The 16671-nt window shown below is 35.6% G+C and overlaps 1 protein-coding gene across 1 annotated transcript; it reads left to right on the forward strand.

Annotated features, from left to right (window-relative positions):
• The first annotated feature begins 7788 nt into the window (after positions 1-7788).
• LOC112744326 (mogroside I-E synthase) lies at positions 7789-10838 on the forward strand. Its single transcript, XM_025793910.3, has 2 exons — positions 7789-8633; positions 10041-10838. The coding sequence occupies exons 1-2, from the start codon at positions 7884-7886 to the stop codon at positions 10770-10772; spliced, it is 1482 nt and encodes a 493-aa protein (XP_025649695.1). The 5' UTR covers positions 7789-7883; the 3' UTR covers positions 10773-10838.
• The last annotated feature ends 5833 nt before the right edge of the window (positions 10839-16671 follow it).

Consider the following 16671-nt stretch of genomic DNA (forward strand, 5'->3'; position numbering starts at 1 on the left):
GTCACGTTTTAAATGATGCTCATAAAAATTACACAACCACAGAAAAAGAATTACTTGCAGTGGTTTACGCCATTGACAAGTTCAGATCATACTTAGTAGGATCAAAAGTGATTGTGTATACTGATCATGCTGCTCTTAAATATCTACTCACAAAGCAGGATTCAAAACCCAGGCTCATCAGATGGGTGTTGCTTCTGCAAGAGTTTGATATAGAAATAAGAGACAGAAAAGGGACAGAGAACCAAGTGGCTGATCATCTGTCCCGGATAGAGCCAGTAGAAGGGACGCCCCTCCCTTCTCTTGAGATCTCTGAGACTTTTCCGGATGAGCATTTATTTGTCATTCAGGAAACACCATGGTTTGCCGATATTGCAAACTATAAAGCTGCAAGGTTCATACCCAAAGAGTATAACAAGATACAAAAGAAGAAATTAATCACTGATGCAAAGTACTACTTGTGGGATGAACCCTATCTCTTTAAGAGATGTGCAGACGGAATAATCCGTAGGTGTGTGCCTAGAGAAGAAGCACAGAGGATCCTATGGCATTGCCATGGATCACAATATGGAGGCCATTTCGGAGGTGAGCGAACAGCCACCAAGGTCCTCCAATGTGGCTTCTATTGGTCCACACTCTATAAAGATTTCCGAGAGTTTGTACGTAACTGTGACAGTTGCCAAAGAGCTGGCAATCTACCTCATGGTTACGCCATGCCTCAACAAGGAATCTTGGAGATTGAGTTGTTTGACGTATGGGGAATTGACTTCATGGGACCTTTCCCACCATCATACTCAAACACTTATATTCTGGTGGCAGTTGATTATGTATCAAAATGGGTTGAGGCCATTGGCACACCCACCAATGATACTAAGACAGTGCTGAAGTTCCTCCAGAAACATATCTTTAGCAGATTTGGTGTCCCTAGAGTACTAATCAGTGATGGGGGCACTCACTTCTGCAATAAACAGCTTTACTCTGCCATGGTTCGGTATGGAATTCGCCACAAGGTGGCTACTCCATATCATCCACAAACTAATGGGCAAGCTGAAGTCTCTAACAGAGAATTAAAGAGAATCCTAGAACGGACAGTAAATACCCGTAGAAAGGATTGGGCACGGAGCTTGGATGATGCTCTGTGGGCTTACAGAACAGCATTCAAGACCCCTATAGGGACCTCTCCATACCAACTGGTGTATGGTAAGGCATGTCACCTGCCCGTGGAACTGGAACATAAGGCCTACTGGGCAACCAGATTCCTAAACTTTGATGCCAAATTAGCAGGAGAAAAAAGATTGCTCCAGCTAAATGAGCTAGAGGAGTTCAGATTCACAGCTTTCGAAAATGCCAAGCTTTATAAAGAGAAATAAAAAAAGTGGCATGACAGAAAGCTGTCATCCAGAATCTTTGAACCAGGACAGAAGGTTCTGCTGTTCAACTCTAGACTCAGGCTATTCCCCGGGAAATTGAAATTCTGGTGGAGGGGACCATACGTGATTACAAGCGTATCACCATATGGTTATGTAGAGCTTAAAGATATTGACTCTGACAAGAAGTTCATTGTTAATGGACAGAGAATCAAGCACTATCTTGAAGACAATGTTGAGCAAGAGTGCTCAAGGTTGAAGCTAGATTAAAAGCTCAGCAAGGTCCAGCTAAGGACATTAAAGAAGCGCTTGTTGGGAGGCAACCCAATTTTTATTTATTTTCATGGTTTTTCATGTTTTATTAGGTTCATGATCATGTGGAGTCATAAAATAAATATTAAAAATTGAAAACAGAATCAAAAACAGCAGAAGAAAAATCACACCCTGGAGGAAGCACCTGTCTGGCGTTCAACGCCAGAACAGAGCATGGTTCTGGCGCTGAACGCCCAAAATGGGCAACATCCTGGCGCTGAACGCCCAGAACAAGCATGGTTCTGGCGTTCAACGCCAGAAATGGCTAGTAAATGGGCGTTGAACGCCCAAAATGGGCACCAACCTGGCGCTGAACGCCCAGAGTTGTGTGCAAGGGCATTTTACATGCCTAAATTGGTGCAGGGATGTAAATGCCTTGACACCTCAAGATCTGTGGACCCCACAGGATCCCCACCTTCCCTCCTCATAATCCTAGTTTTTTTTTCCACATCTTCTTCTTCATCTATTCCTTCTTCTTTTACTCGAGGGCGAGCAACATTCTAAGTTTGGTGTGGTAAAACAGTTATGTGAAGGATCTATAGCTCAGTGGTAGAACATGTGGCTGCAAATCAAGAGATCCCTGAGATACCTCAAGGGATGCAACTGAGGATAGAAATACCAAAAATCACTAGGAATCAAGCCACAAAAGCAAGGAAGAGACATAAAAGAGCTCAAGAATATCATTGGTTCCTCAAGAAGTAAATGCCATCATCACTAAGGTGAACTCGTTCCTTGTTCTTACTTTCTCTGTTTTTCGTTTTCTCTATGTTAAGTGCTTATCTATGTTTGTGTCTTCATTACATGATCATTAGTAGTAATTAGTGTCTATTTTGATTTTATCCCCAATTAAGTTATAGTCTATTTTTCTCATCATCAGCAAACATGAATAAAATAGTAGATCTTTTGAATAAGAGGCAATAAAATTTCGAGTTTTTAATAAGAAAAATTCTAATTAGTAACATGTGGTGGCAATGCTTTCTGTCTTCTGAATGAATGTTTGAACAGTGCATATGTCTTTTGAATTTGTTGTTTAAGACTGTTAAATATGTTGGCTCTTGAAAGAATGATGAACATGAGACATGTTATTGATAATCTGAAAAATCATAAAAATGATTCTTGAAGCAAGAAAAAGCAGCAAAGAACAAAGCTTGCAGAATATATATATATATAATAAAATAGGCGAAAAAAAAATAGAAAGAAAAAGAAAAAGCAAGCAGAAAAAGCCAAAAGCTCTTAAAACCAAGAGGCAAGAGCAAAAAGCCAATAACCCTTAAAACCAAAAGGCAAGGGCAAATAAAAAGGATCCCAAGGCTTTGAGCATCAGTGGATAGGAGGGCCTAAAGGAATAAAATCCTGGTCTAAGCGGCTAAACCAAGCTGTCCCTAACCATGTGCTTGTGGCGTGTAGGTGTCAAGTGAGAACTTGAGACTGAGCGGTTAAAGTCAAGGTCCAAAGCAAAAAGAAGAGTGTGCTTAAGAACCCTGGACACCTCTAATTGGGGACTTTAGCAAAGCTGAGTCACAATCCAAAGGGTTCACCCAATTATGTGTCTGTGGCATTTATGTATCCAGTGGTAATACTGGAAAACAAAGTGCTTAGGGCCACAGCCAAGACTCATGAAATAGCTGTGTTCAAGAATCATCATACTAAAATAGGAGAATCAATAACACTATCTGAATTCTAAGTTCTTATAGATGCCAATCACTCTGAGCTTCAATGGATAAAGTGAGATGCCAAAACTGTTCGGAAGCAAAAAGCTACTAGCCCCGCTCATCTAATTGGAATCTGAGCTTCACTCAAAAACTCTGAGATATTATTGCTTCTCAACCTATTAGTCTTCTATTTTATTTGTCTAGTTGCTTGAGGACAAGCAACAGTTTAAGTTTGGTGTTGTGATGAGCGAATATTTTATACGCTTTTTGGGGTTAATTTCATATAGTTTTTAGTATGTTTTAGTTAGTTTTTAGTTTATTTTCGTTAGTTTTTAGGAAAAATTCATATTTCTGGACTTTACTATGAGTTGTGTGTTTTTCTATAATTTCAGGTATTTTTCTGGTTGAAATTGAGGGAGCTGAGCAAAAATCTGATTCAGGCTGAAAAAGGACTATTGATGCTGTTGGATTCTGACCTCCCTGCACTCAAAGTGGATTTTCTGGAGCTACATAACTCGAAATGGCATGCTTCCAATTGCGTTGGAAAGTAGACATCCTGGGCTTTCCAGCAATATATAATGGTCCATACTTTGCATAAGGATATACGACGTAAACTGGCGTTCAACGCCAGTTCTCTGCCCAATTCTGGCGTCCAGCGCCAGAAAAGGATCAAAAGCTGGAGTTGAACGCCCAAACTGGCACAAAAACTGGCGTTCAACTCCACAAATGGCCTCTGCACGTGAATTGCTTAAATCTCAACCCCAGCACACACCAAGTGGGCCCCAGAAGTGGATCTCTGCATCATCCATCATAGTTTACTCATTTTTTGTAAACCTAGGCTACTAGTTTAGTATTTAAACAACTTTTAGAGACTTATTTTGCATCTCATGACATTTTAGATCAAAACTTTGTACTCTTTGACGGCTTAAAGTCTAAACCCCATTGTTGGGGGTGAGGAGTTCTGCTGTGTCTCGATGAATTAATGCAAGTATTTCTGTTTTCCATTCAAACACGCTTGTTCCTACCTAAGATGTTCATTCGCGCTTAACTGTGATAAAGGTGATGATTCGTGACACTCATCACCTTCCTCAACCCATGAACGTGTGCCTGACAACCACCTCCGTTCTATATCAGATTGAATGAGTATCTCTTAGATCTCTTAATTAGAATCTTCGTGGTATAAGCTAGAACTGATGGCGGCATTCATGAGAATCCGGAAAGTCTAAACCTTGTCTGTGGTATTCCGAGTAGGATTCAATGATCGAATGACTGTGACGAGCTTCAAACTCACGAGTGCTAGGCGTTAGTGACAGACGCAAAAGGATAAAGAATCCTATTCCAGTATGATCGAGAACCGACAGATGATTAGCCGTGCTGTGACAGAGCATGTGAGCATATTCTTCACTGAGAGGATGGGATGTAGCCATTGACGACGGTGACCCCCTACATACAGCTTGCCATGGGAGGACGTGCATGCGTGAATCAGAAGACAGAGAAAAGCAGAGATTCAGAAGACAAAGCATCTCCAAAACTCCAACATATTCTCCATTACTGCATAACAAGTAACCTTTAATTTATGCTCTCTTGGTTATTCGCAATTCAACTGATAAACATAATTGACTTCCTGACTAAGATTTACAAGATAACCATAGATTGCTTCAAACCAACAATCTCCGTGGGATTCGACCCTTACTCACGTAAGGTATTACTTGGACGACCCAGTGCACTTGCTGGTAAGTGGTACGAGTTGTGAAAAGTGTGATTCACAATTTGTGCACCAGTTACTCTAGATGGTTTTGTTAAAGAGAGATTTTTTGATCTTGTGCATGTCACTAATACTTGTGCAACAACTTTAAAGAAAGAATTGATTTCTGTCCTTTCTCATTATAATCTCCAAGTTGAAAATATTAGGGGTCAATGGTATGATGGTGCTAGCAACATGCGGGGTGAGTGGAATGGTTTGCAAGCTTTGTTTCTTAAAGATTCTCCACAAGCATACTATGTGCATTGTTTTACTCATAGGTTACAATTAGCATTGGTGGCAGCTTCAAGAGAGATACTTCAAATTCATGAATTTTTTACTCAATTAAACTCTATTGTCATTATTGTTAGTGCTTCTTCAAAAAGACATGATCAATTACAAGAAGCTCAAGCAATTGAAAATGCAAACTTGGTTGCTCAAAATGAATTAGAAACAGGCAAAGGTGCGAATCAAATAAGCACTTTACAAAGAGTGGGGATACTCGATGGAGCTCTCACTTTAATTCTATTTGCAGTTTGGTAAAAATGTTTACTGTTACCAATATTGTTCTCAATAATATCATTGAAGACGGGACAACTTATGCACAAAAAACGTGAGGCTTATGGTGTTAGTAAAATATTATTGTCATTTGAATTTGTTTTCACTTTGCATTTGATGAAAGAGATTATGGGAATCACTAATGTTCTTTGCCAAGCACTGCAACAACAATCTCAAGATATTCTTAATACAATGCATATTATTTCTACATCAAAGTTACTTCTTCAACAATTAAGAGATGGTGGATGGTGCAATTTTCTTGCAAATGTTAAAGATTTTTGTGAAAAATATGAAATTGAAGTCCCTAATATGAATGCACAATATGTTTTTGGAAGAGGTCGATCTCGTCAACCAAGTGTGACAGTTGAGCATCATTATCGAATAGATGTATTCTTGGCAACAATTGACTCTCAAATACAAGAGTTGAATAGTAGATTTAATGAGCAAACAATAGAGCTTTTAACTTTGAGTTGTGCTTTGGATCCTAAGGACAATTTCCAATCATTTAATATTGAAGAAATTAGCAAGTTAGCAGAGAAGTTTTATCCCCTTGACTTTCCTTCTAATGAGCTAAATATTTTGAAATCTCAGTTGCAACATTATCAACATGATATACCAAATCATTTGAAAGGCATTGGTACACTTTCTGAATTGTGCAATAAGTTGCAAGAAACGAAAAAATCAAGAACTTATCACATGGTTGATAGATTAATACGTCTTGTTTTGACTCTACCAGTGTCTACAGCAACAACAGAAAGAGCTTTTTTAGCAATGAAAATTGTTAAGACAAGACTCCGAAGTAAGATGGCTGATGAATTTCTTGTAGACAATTTGGTCATCTATATAGAAAAAGAATTAGCAGCTATTTTCGACACAAATTCAATTATAGATGATTTTGAAAATAGAAAAAAACGTCGAATAGCCTTTTCATGATACAAAACTGTAAGTAGTAATTTTTATATATTATTGTCTTACTTTGATTGAGATTATATATTTATTTTTTTTTAATTTTATCAATAGAAATAGTAATATAAAATATAACACCGTCCCCCTAAATAGTTAGCCTAGCTCCGCCCCTGAGTACGAAACTCGAACCAACTCGTAGACCTGACCAGATATTAAATAAATAAATAAATAATAAATAAATAAATAAATAAAATTTTAATATATATATATATATATATATATATATATGCCTTTTAACATGTTTATTGTACTTACAAAATTTTTAAGATAATTTTTTTTTATGAATTTTTTCATCGGTATCCAATTACCTGAACTAAACCAATCCGTTTTTAATCGGTTTGGTTTGGTTCGAATACACACAAAAAAAAATGCAAATCCAAACCAAACAGAACAAATTAAAATTCAATTGTTCGGTTCTCATTTGACCTTCAATTTCCTCTATAAATTAGACTTCTCATTAGGCTCACATTATTCATACATACATAGATACACTAGAAGAGTAAGAGAGATATAGTGTATTGACGAAAAAGTTCCAGAAATTTTCATTTTTGGTTTACTGCCCACCAACTCTCTTATGTGCTATCATATATGTTTTCTTTTCTGTTTTTTCTCGAATGAACCTCAATTAAACTAAGAAATTAACCGACATTACTTAAAGAATAAAAAGTTTGGTCAATACTTATCAACAGTATCAAGTGAACCACAATTAACACATAAATAAACTGAAAATAAATTAAGAAATAAACTGAAATTATTTAACGATGATAGCAGAGAAAATCAGAACTAATAAAGATATTTGTAAAATATTAGTGTTATTGGGAAGAAGAAGAAATATTGGTGTTATTGGTGATGACAATAACGAAAAATCTACGTGCGTGAATTTGGAAGAAAAAGAAAAGGAAAGAAGAGGAGAAGAAGGAAAGAAGAAAAACTTGCATGCGTGAATTTAAAAGAAAAAGAAAAAAAAGAGGAATAGAAGGAGAAAGAAACAAAAGAAGAAAAAAGAGGAAGAGGAAGAGAAAGAAATAGAGAAGGAGAAGAAAACGGAAGAAGAGGAAAAGAAAAAAGAAACGTGTGATTTGAAAAATTATTATAATAACTTTGTTAAATTTAGTTAAGTATTTTATTTGAACGTAGAGTTTTATTGATTTTTTTTATTATAACTATATATATAATTATAAATATTAAAATAAATAAAATAATTATAAATAAGTGTGCAATTTCTTGGGCTTTGGAGCACCCCCACGCCCCACCACTAAAAATGAATTATTGGGGAGCATTCTTATCTTAATGCCATGCTTTATTAATAGCGTTTTTCCATGTATAAATGAAAAAAAAAAAAACACACACACACAGAACAAGAACAAGAAGATGGAGATTAATCACAAAGTAGTTACCGAGAACACAACCATAGCTAATAGACCACATTGTTTGGTCCTAGCATTCCCAGCACAAGGTCACATAAATCCTATGATTCAATTCTCAAAGCTTTTGGTACATGAAGGAGTGAAAGTAACACTATGCACAGCCCGCTCCTTTATCAAGAAGTTGCAAAACTTGCCACCTTCCATGTCCCTTGAATCCATTTCTGATGGATTTGACGATGGTTTTGAAGGTATACCCCCCCGGATTTATATATCCAAGTTTTTGCAAGTGGGCCAACAAACCCTTATTGAGCTTCTTGAGAATCATGCTCAATTAGGGTACCCTGTGGATTGCATAATCTATGATTCATTCATGCCTTGGGCTCTTGATGTTGCAAAAAAACATGGTATAATTGGGGCTTCTTATCTTACTCAAAATATGGGTGTGAACAGTATATACTATCATGTTCAATTGGGTAAGATTAAGGTTCCTATTAGTGATGTGGATGAGATTTTGCTTCCTTCTATGCCCAAACTTCAAAAGTGGGACTTGCCTTCTTTCTTCTTCACATATGAGGAAGAACCCGCTCAGTTTAAGTTTCTTGTGGATCAGTTCTCCAACATTCAAAATGCTGATTGGGTTTTGTGCAATTCAATCTATGAGCTGGACAAAGAGGTACCAACTTTATTTTTTGTTTATTTCAATATATATTTTGTGAACGCCTAATTAAAAGGTTAGGGATGTATCCATGGATCTTAGTATTCACTTATATGTAGTGCGGGAAGGAAATTAAGTTAGCTCATGATTCAGTTTGATCTTGACTTGTTAACAATTTGATAAGTTGAATTCGTGAGCTGATAAATCTAGATTGAACTTAAAATTAAGCTCATAAATTAAATGAGTCAAGTTTGAGCTTTGATAATCTCGGTTCATTAATTCGTAAACTAATTCGATTATATATAATTTTGATGTAAGACATAAATAAAAAATTTATAATTTATTAATAGATAGACAATATATAAAATTAATTTTTTTAAATTTTTTTAAAATATATAAGTTATAATTTGTTGATATAGAATTATAGATTATGTTTCTATTATTTGAGCTAGCTCATGAGCTCAAAGAGTTTGAACTTAAGAAATATGCTCGATTATTAATAAAGTGAGCTGCGAGCCAAACTTAATTTTAGTGAGCCAAGTTTTAATTTGGTCTAGCTCAGTTCAGTTCGACTCACTTTCAACTCTAGTTATACGTTCATAATAGACAAAATTGATCTTTTTTATTATCAAATATTTTTTATTGATAAAAGAAATGTATGATCTGAATACCTTTAAGTATGTTTAAATGATTAACATTATTGAAATAGGACGAAAAATTTTAATTTTCACTCGAGAACTAAAATAAGATGAAATAATATAAGATATTTGGGATAAAAATATATAGAATATATTTCAAACCATAGAGATGATATGTGAAAAAATAAAACAGAACTTTACTCTTATAAATATAACTATGTACTTTCATCAAGATTATTATATTCACATCAATATATATGATTGATAAAATAATTAGAAAATGACGAGTCCATTATTTTTGAATCAATTAAGCCCAAACCAACGACAAATGCCGTCAATATGGCAGCATTTTCATAGTTTGCTGCGCAACCGCCACTGCATTTCTTGTAGCGGCAGTTAAGAACAGCCGCTCTCTGAACCCCTTTTTTTAGTGCATTTTCATTATGATAGTAAAACTAAATTGTATTTTATTATAATAAAGACGTTAAACATTATGGTATACATAATTTTATAATATAAAAAAATGAAAATTGAAAAAATTTTATTAATGTATAAATATATCTTATAAAATATAAATTTTAGTTTAATAGATTCTAATATGTCTATATTTATGGTAATTGAGTTAGCTATATAAGTATTGTTAAAATTAAAGTTATATTTTTTATAATAATTATTTTAGTAATATTTTTTAAAATATCATAATTATTGTAGTCAGTGTAGCATAGACATACTAGAATGACCCTTTTAGTTTTGCATCTAATATTTGTTCAATAATATTTGTTTTCAGATTGCTGAATGGACAACAAAGATTTGGCCAAAATTTAGATCTGTAGGTCCAAACATACCATCTATGATCTTAGATAACCGGATTAAAGATGACCAAGATTATGAAGTTGCACAATTCAAGCGTGAAGATTGCATAGAATGGCTAGACAACAAGCCAAAGGGGTCAGTTATTTATGTTTCATTTGGAAGTATGGTTCCCCTTAACGAGGAACAAATGGGAGAAATTGCTTATGCTTTGAGAGATAGTAATCATTATTTTTTGTGGGTGGTTAGAGCTTCTGAAGAGAATAAACTACCAAAAGATTTTGAAAAAATATCGGAAAAGGGTTTGATAGTAACATGGTGTTCTCAACTAAAAGTTCTACAACATGAAGCTATAGCATGTTTTGTAACACATTGTGGTTGGAACTCTACATTAGAAACATTGAGTTTAGGAGTTCCAACTATTGCGATGCCACAGTGGTCAGATCAAGCCACAAATGCAAAGTACATTGTTGATGTTTGGAAAGTTGGAATTAGAGCTCCATTTGATGATGATAAGAAGAAAATTGTGAGAAGAGAAGCATTGAAAAAGTGCATCATGGAAATGGTGGATGGTGAACAGGGTAAAGAGATAAAGAAAAATGCAACCCAGTTGAAGAAATTGATTTTGGAAGCTGCTAGTGTTGGGGGAAGTTCTCATCGAAACATTTTAGAATTTGTCAATAGTTTGCAAGGTACAACATGCGGCTAAATTTTTAAATATTGACCAAATTTTAATGTAATAGTTAATTATTAAGTTTTATAATATTTTTTAAAATTTTGGAGGTGTATTATATTTTTAATATTTAAATATATAATATACAAATTATGTATTGTTTTCTCTTTAAAATTTTAAAAAATATTCTAAAATCTAATAATTGAGTATTATATTAAAGTTTGGTCTATATCTAAAAAAATTACGACCACATGCCCCGGATTAGAAATTAGTCCTTGATCACCATTATATTCTTTAATTTCCATCACTTTATAATAACGCTGGTCCGGTTTCTGCTTTTATTAGTTTATATATTTGCATGACAATATGATTCAAGCAGTGATATCGTAATTAATTTACAAAATGTTTGGGAACGAGGAATTAAAAGAAGGCATAACCTGCTTTTTATAATTTTTTAATATATTTATTTTATATTTTTTAATTATTATTAAAATAAATTATTGATTATATATATATATATATATATATATATATATATATATATATATAAAATTAAAAACATTAACAACAACAACAACAACAACAAAGCCTTATCCCACTAAGTGGGGTCGGCTACATGAATCAAACGACGCCATTGTGCTCTGTCATGTATCATGTCTACAGAAAGACCGTTTACATGTAGATCTCGTTTGACCACCTCATGGATGGTCTTCTTAGGTCTTCCTCTGCCTTTCGCCCTTTGTCCATCTTCCATCTCATCCACCCTCCTGACTGGATGTTCTATCGGTCTTCTTCCCACATGTCCAAACCACCTGAGACGCGATTCAACCATCTTTTCCACAATGGGTGCTACTCCAACTTTCTCCCTTATATCTTCATTCCTTATTTTATCCAATCGCGTATGACCACTCATCCATCTCAACATCTTCATCTCTGCCACACTCAACTTATGTTCGTGCTCCCCTTTAGCCGCCCAACACTCCGTACCATACAGCATAGCCGGTCTTATAGCGGTGCGATAGAATTTACCTTTAAGTTTTAAAGGCACTTTTTTGTCGCATATAAAACCAGATGCGCTCCGCCATTTTGACCAACCTGCTTGGATCCTATGATTTACATCCTGTTCAATCTCTCCATTATCCTGTATGATGCACCCAAGATACTTAAAACTTTTAACTTTTCGCAGGATGTTTTCTCCAATCTTCACCTCTATATTGGAGTTTTCCCTTCTCAGACTGAACTTACATTCCATATATTCCGTCTTGCTACGGCTTATGCGCAGACCATACCCTTCTAGAGCTTCTCTCCATAACTCCAACTTCTTATTTAGGTCTTCCCTTGACTCTCCCATAAGGACGATATCATCGGCAAAAAGCATGCACCATGGCACAGGCTCTTGGATGTGCTCTGTGAGTACTTCCAAGACTAATGTGAAAAGGTATGGACTTAAGGATGATCCCTGGTGTAATCCTATACCAATAGGGAATTCCTCTGTCACACCACCTTGAGTCTTCACACTAGTTGTGGCCCCATCATACATGTCTTTAATTACCCGAATATATGCGATCCTTACTCTCCTCTTTTCTAAAACCTTCCATAAGACCTCCCTTGGTATCCTATCATACGCTTTTTCCAAATCAATAAACACCATGTGTAGATCCCTTTTATTACTACGATACCTCTCCATCATCCTTCTTAATAGGTATATCGCTTCAGTGGTAGATCTGCCTGGCATAAATCCAAATTGGTTCTCTGTTACTTGTGTCTCTTTTCTCAACCTCCGTTCTATCACCCTTTCCCATAACTTCATAGTATGACTCATAAGCTTAATCCCTCTATAGTTTCCGCAACTTTGTATATCCCCCTTATTCTTGTAGATAGGTACCAAGGTGCTCTTTCTCCACTCATCAGGCATCTTCTTTGACCTTAAAATCTCATTAAAAAGCTTGGTTAACCAGTTGATGCCTTTTCCTCCAAGACCCTTCCAAACCTCAATCGGGATATTATCAGGTCCTACTGCCCTGCCATTTTTCATCTGCTTTAGAGCCTCTTTTACCTCGAAGTCTCGAATCCTTCGATAGTAGTTAAAGTTTTGATCTTCTTCCCTTGTGCATAATCGACCAAGGCTCGGAAGAGTCTTCTGTCCCTCATTAAATAACTCGTAGAAGTAGCTCTTCCACCTTTCATTAATCTTCTCCTCTTGAGCCAACACCTCTCCATCCTTATCCTTTATGCACTTAACCTGATCCAAATCTCTCGTTCTTCTTTCCCGACTCTTTGCGATTCTATATATACCTTTTTCTCCTTCTTTCGTGCCCAAATACTGGTAGAGACCCTCATATGCTCTTGTTCTTGCTTCACTTACAGCCACTTTTGTCTCTTTCTTAGCCGCCTTATATTTTTCCCAGTTATCTGCATTGCGGCATAAAGACCACTCTTTAAAGCATTCCCTTTTTATCTTTATCTTTTCTTGTATACTCGCATTCCACCACCAGGACTCCTTGTCTCTTGGTCCTATTCCTTTAGATTCACCAAAACTTTCTTTTGCTGTTCTTCTAATAACTTCTGCCATCTCCCTCCACATCTCTTCCGCACTTCCATTCCCATCCCACTTTGCCTCTTCTCCTACCCGTCTTAGGAAGCTTCTTTGTTCCTCCCCTTTCATCCGCCACCACCTCGTCCTTGGGTTCTTCGTATGATGTCTTTTCCTCAACTTTTGCTCAACGCGAAAATCCATGACGAGCACCCTATGTTGTGTTGTCAAACTCTCTCCCGGGATAATTTTACAATTAATGCAAAATTTCCGGTCGACTCTCCTCAACAAGAAGAAGTCGATTTGAGAGCTTGTCATGCCACTCTTATAGGTTATAAGATGTTCGTCTCTCTTTTTAAAACATGTATTTGCGATGAGAAGATCAAAAGTTGAGGAAAAGTCCAAAATAGTTTTACCCTCGGCATTGATCACCCCGAAACCATGGCCTCCGTGAGTACTCCCATATCCAGTCACTTCTCTCCCAACATGGCCATTTAAATCTCCTCCTAAGAAAATCTTATCTCCCAAAGGTATGCCTTGAACCAAACTCTCTAGATCCTCCCAAAACCTTACCTTGTGTTGTTCGTCCGAACCCACTTGTGGTGCATAGGCGCTAATCACATGGAAAGCACCTCCCTCCACCACAAGTTTGATAGAGATGATCCGATCTCCCACCCTCTTGACATCCACTACGTCTTTCTTCCACTGCTTATCCACAATTATTCCAACCCCATTCCTATTCTTCACCTTTCCTGTATACCAAAGTTTGAAACCAGAAGTATCCAACTCCCTAGCCTTTGCACCAACCCATTTCGTTTCTTGTAGGCACATAATGTTAATCTTCCTCCTTGTCATGGTGTCCACCACCTCCATGGACTTTCCTGTTAGAGTGCCTATGTTCCATGTCCCAAATCTCAACCTTCTGTCGCTTCGACCTTTACCTTTTCCTTTGTGAACTAGCTTATTTACCCTCGTCCGTTCACGAAAACGCGAGAACCCTTGCTCATTTAACACTACATCCGGGCACCGATGCAGCGGCTCTTGCTTCGACACCGTACTCGAGCCATACGGCGCGTTGCTTCCAGGCAACGACCTAGCTTTAGCGCAATAATGTCTTTGATTCATGTCATGGGGGTTCGGCTATATTTTTATGTTGGTTGCCGAAGACCTAACACAACCCTCCTCCTTTATCCGGGCTTGGGACCGGCTATGTACCGCAAGTGTAACATAGGCGGAGTTATAAAATTAAAAACATTAAATTAAATAAAATAATTTTATGTTATTATTTTTCTAACATTATTCGTAATTTAATATTATTAGCAATGTAGCTCATCTTCGATTAAAATAGTGGTAATATTTGTTGTAAAATAAATAAATAAAAAAGATATAATAAATATAAAATAAAAAAATATAAATAGAAGACTCTAATATTTTTATATTTATTAATATAATTATCTCATTATAATAATAGAAGTAATTCATATATTTACTAATATTATATATATTGCAACTTAAGATTCACAGAGAGTGAGAAAATTTGATATATTATTCTAGTGTAGTTTTTGTCTGAGACATAGCCTTCTATTTATATGCGTACAGAAAGTAATATTTTTAACTTTATTAAAGTAATTCTCTTTTGAGAATGGATATCCACGTAATGATCCTTATCACAACACTTCTTTATAGATGTCCATTTAGGATTATGCCTCGTTAAAACCTTATTAAAGAAAAATCCAATGAAAAAAAAATTTAGTGAAGGGAAAAGAGTACAAAATTCTTTGCAATTGGGATTGCCTTATTATAAACCTTGTCAAGAAAATTCCGATGAGAAAAAAACTTATCAAGAAAAAAAGAGTACAGCCTCCCATTCTTATCACCATTATTTAATATTTCGAAATCGGCGCATCCCAATCTGATGTACCAATCTTTTAAAGGAAGATTTTGGAAGTGACTTTGTAAATAAATCTGCTAGATTATCGCTTGAGCGGATCTGTTGGACATCAATTGTTCCTTGATTTTGAAGATCATGAGTAAAGAAGAATTTGGGAGAAATATGTTTCGTCCTATCACCTTTGATGTATCTATCCTTAAGTTGAGCAATGCATGTTGTATTATCTTCAAGCAGGATAGTTTGAGCTATCTTATGATCAATTAGTCCACATGATAACAGAATATATTGGATCAAACTCCTGAGCTAAAAATACTTGCGACTTGCTTCATGAATCGCTACTATTTCAGCATAATTAAAAGATGTTGCTACTATCGTCTGTTTTGTGGATCTCCATGATATAGCTGTATCACCATATGTGAACAGGTATCCTGTTTGAGATCTCCCTTTGTGTGGGTCAGACAAATATCATGCATCTGCATAGCCAATTAGTTATGACTTGGATCCATATAGATAAAACAAGCACATGTCAACTGTTCCATAAAGATATCGAAAGATTTGTTTGATTTCATTCCAATGTCTTCTAGTTAGAGAGGAATTATACCTTGCTAGTAAGTTCACAGCAAATGATATATCGGGTCGTGTATTATTAGCAAAATACATTAGTACTCCAATGAAATTAAGATATGGTACTTCAAAACCAAGGATATCTTCATTTTCTTCTTTAAGACGGAATTGATATTTTTTCACATCCAAAGATCTTACGATCATTGGGGTACTTAATGATGTGACTTATCCATATAAAATCTCTACAAGATCTTTTCTCTGTATGTTATTTGATGAATAAAGATTTTATTTTTTGTATGCTCGATCTGTAGGTTAAGACAAAATTTAGTCTTTTCAAGATCTTTCATTTTAAATTCTTCTTTTAGAGCTTGTATAATTGTTGGAATCTCTTTAGAGGGTTCTAATGATATTTAGATCATTAACGTACACAACAATTATAATGAATCTAGATGCAAATTTCTTTATGAAAACACATGGGCAGATATCATCATTCTTAAATCCGTTTTTGGCCAAATACTCAGTAAGACGATTATACTACATTTGTCAAGATTGTTTTAGATCATATAAAGATCTTTGCAATTTTACTAAGTATAACCCCTGCGAATATTCATGGCATGATTTAGATATCTTTAGTCATTTAGGGACTTTCATATAGATATCACGATCTAATGATCCGTATGAATAGGTTGTTACCACATCCATTAAACGCATATGTTATTTATGGTATGCAGATAAACTGACCAAATAACACAATATTATTGCATCCACTACAGGAGAATATGTTTCTTCATAATTTATACCGAGCCTTTGTGAAAAACCTTGTGCCACAAGTCGAGCTTTATAACGTACAACTTCATTTTTCTCATTTCATTTTCTCACAAATACCCATCTGTATCCAACATGTTTTACATCTTTTGGTGTACGGACTACAGGTCCAAAAACTTCCG

Source organism: Arachis hypogaea, chromosome 14 (assembly GCF_003086295.3).
Source record: "Arachis hypogaea cultivar Tifrunner chromosome 14, arahy.Tifrunner.gnm2.J5K5, whole genome shotgun sequence".
NCBI lineage: Eukaryota > Viridiplantae > Streptophyta > Magnoliopsida > Fabales > Fabaceae > Arachis > Arachis hypogaea.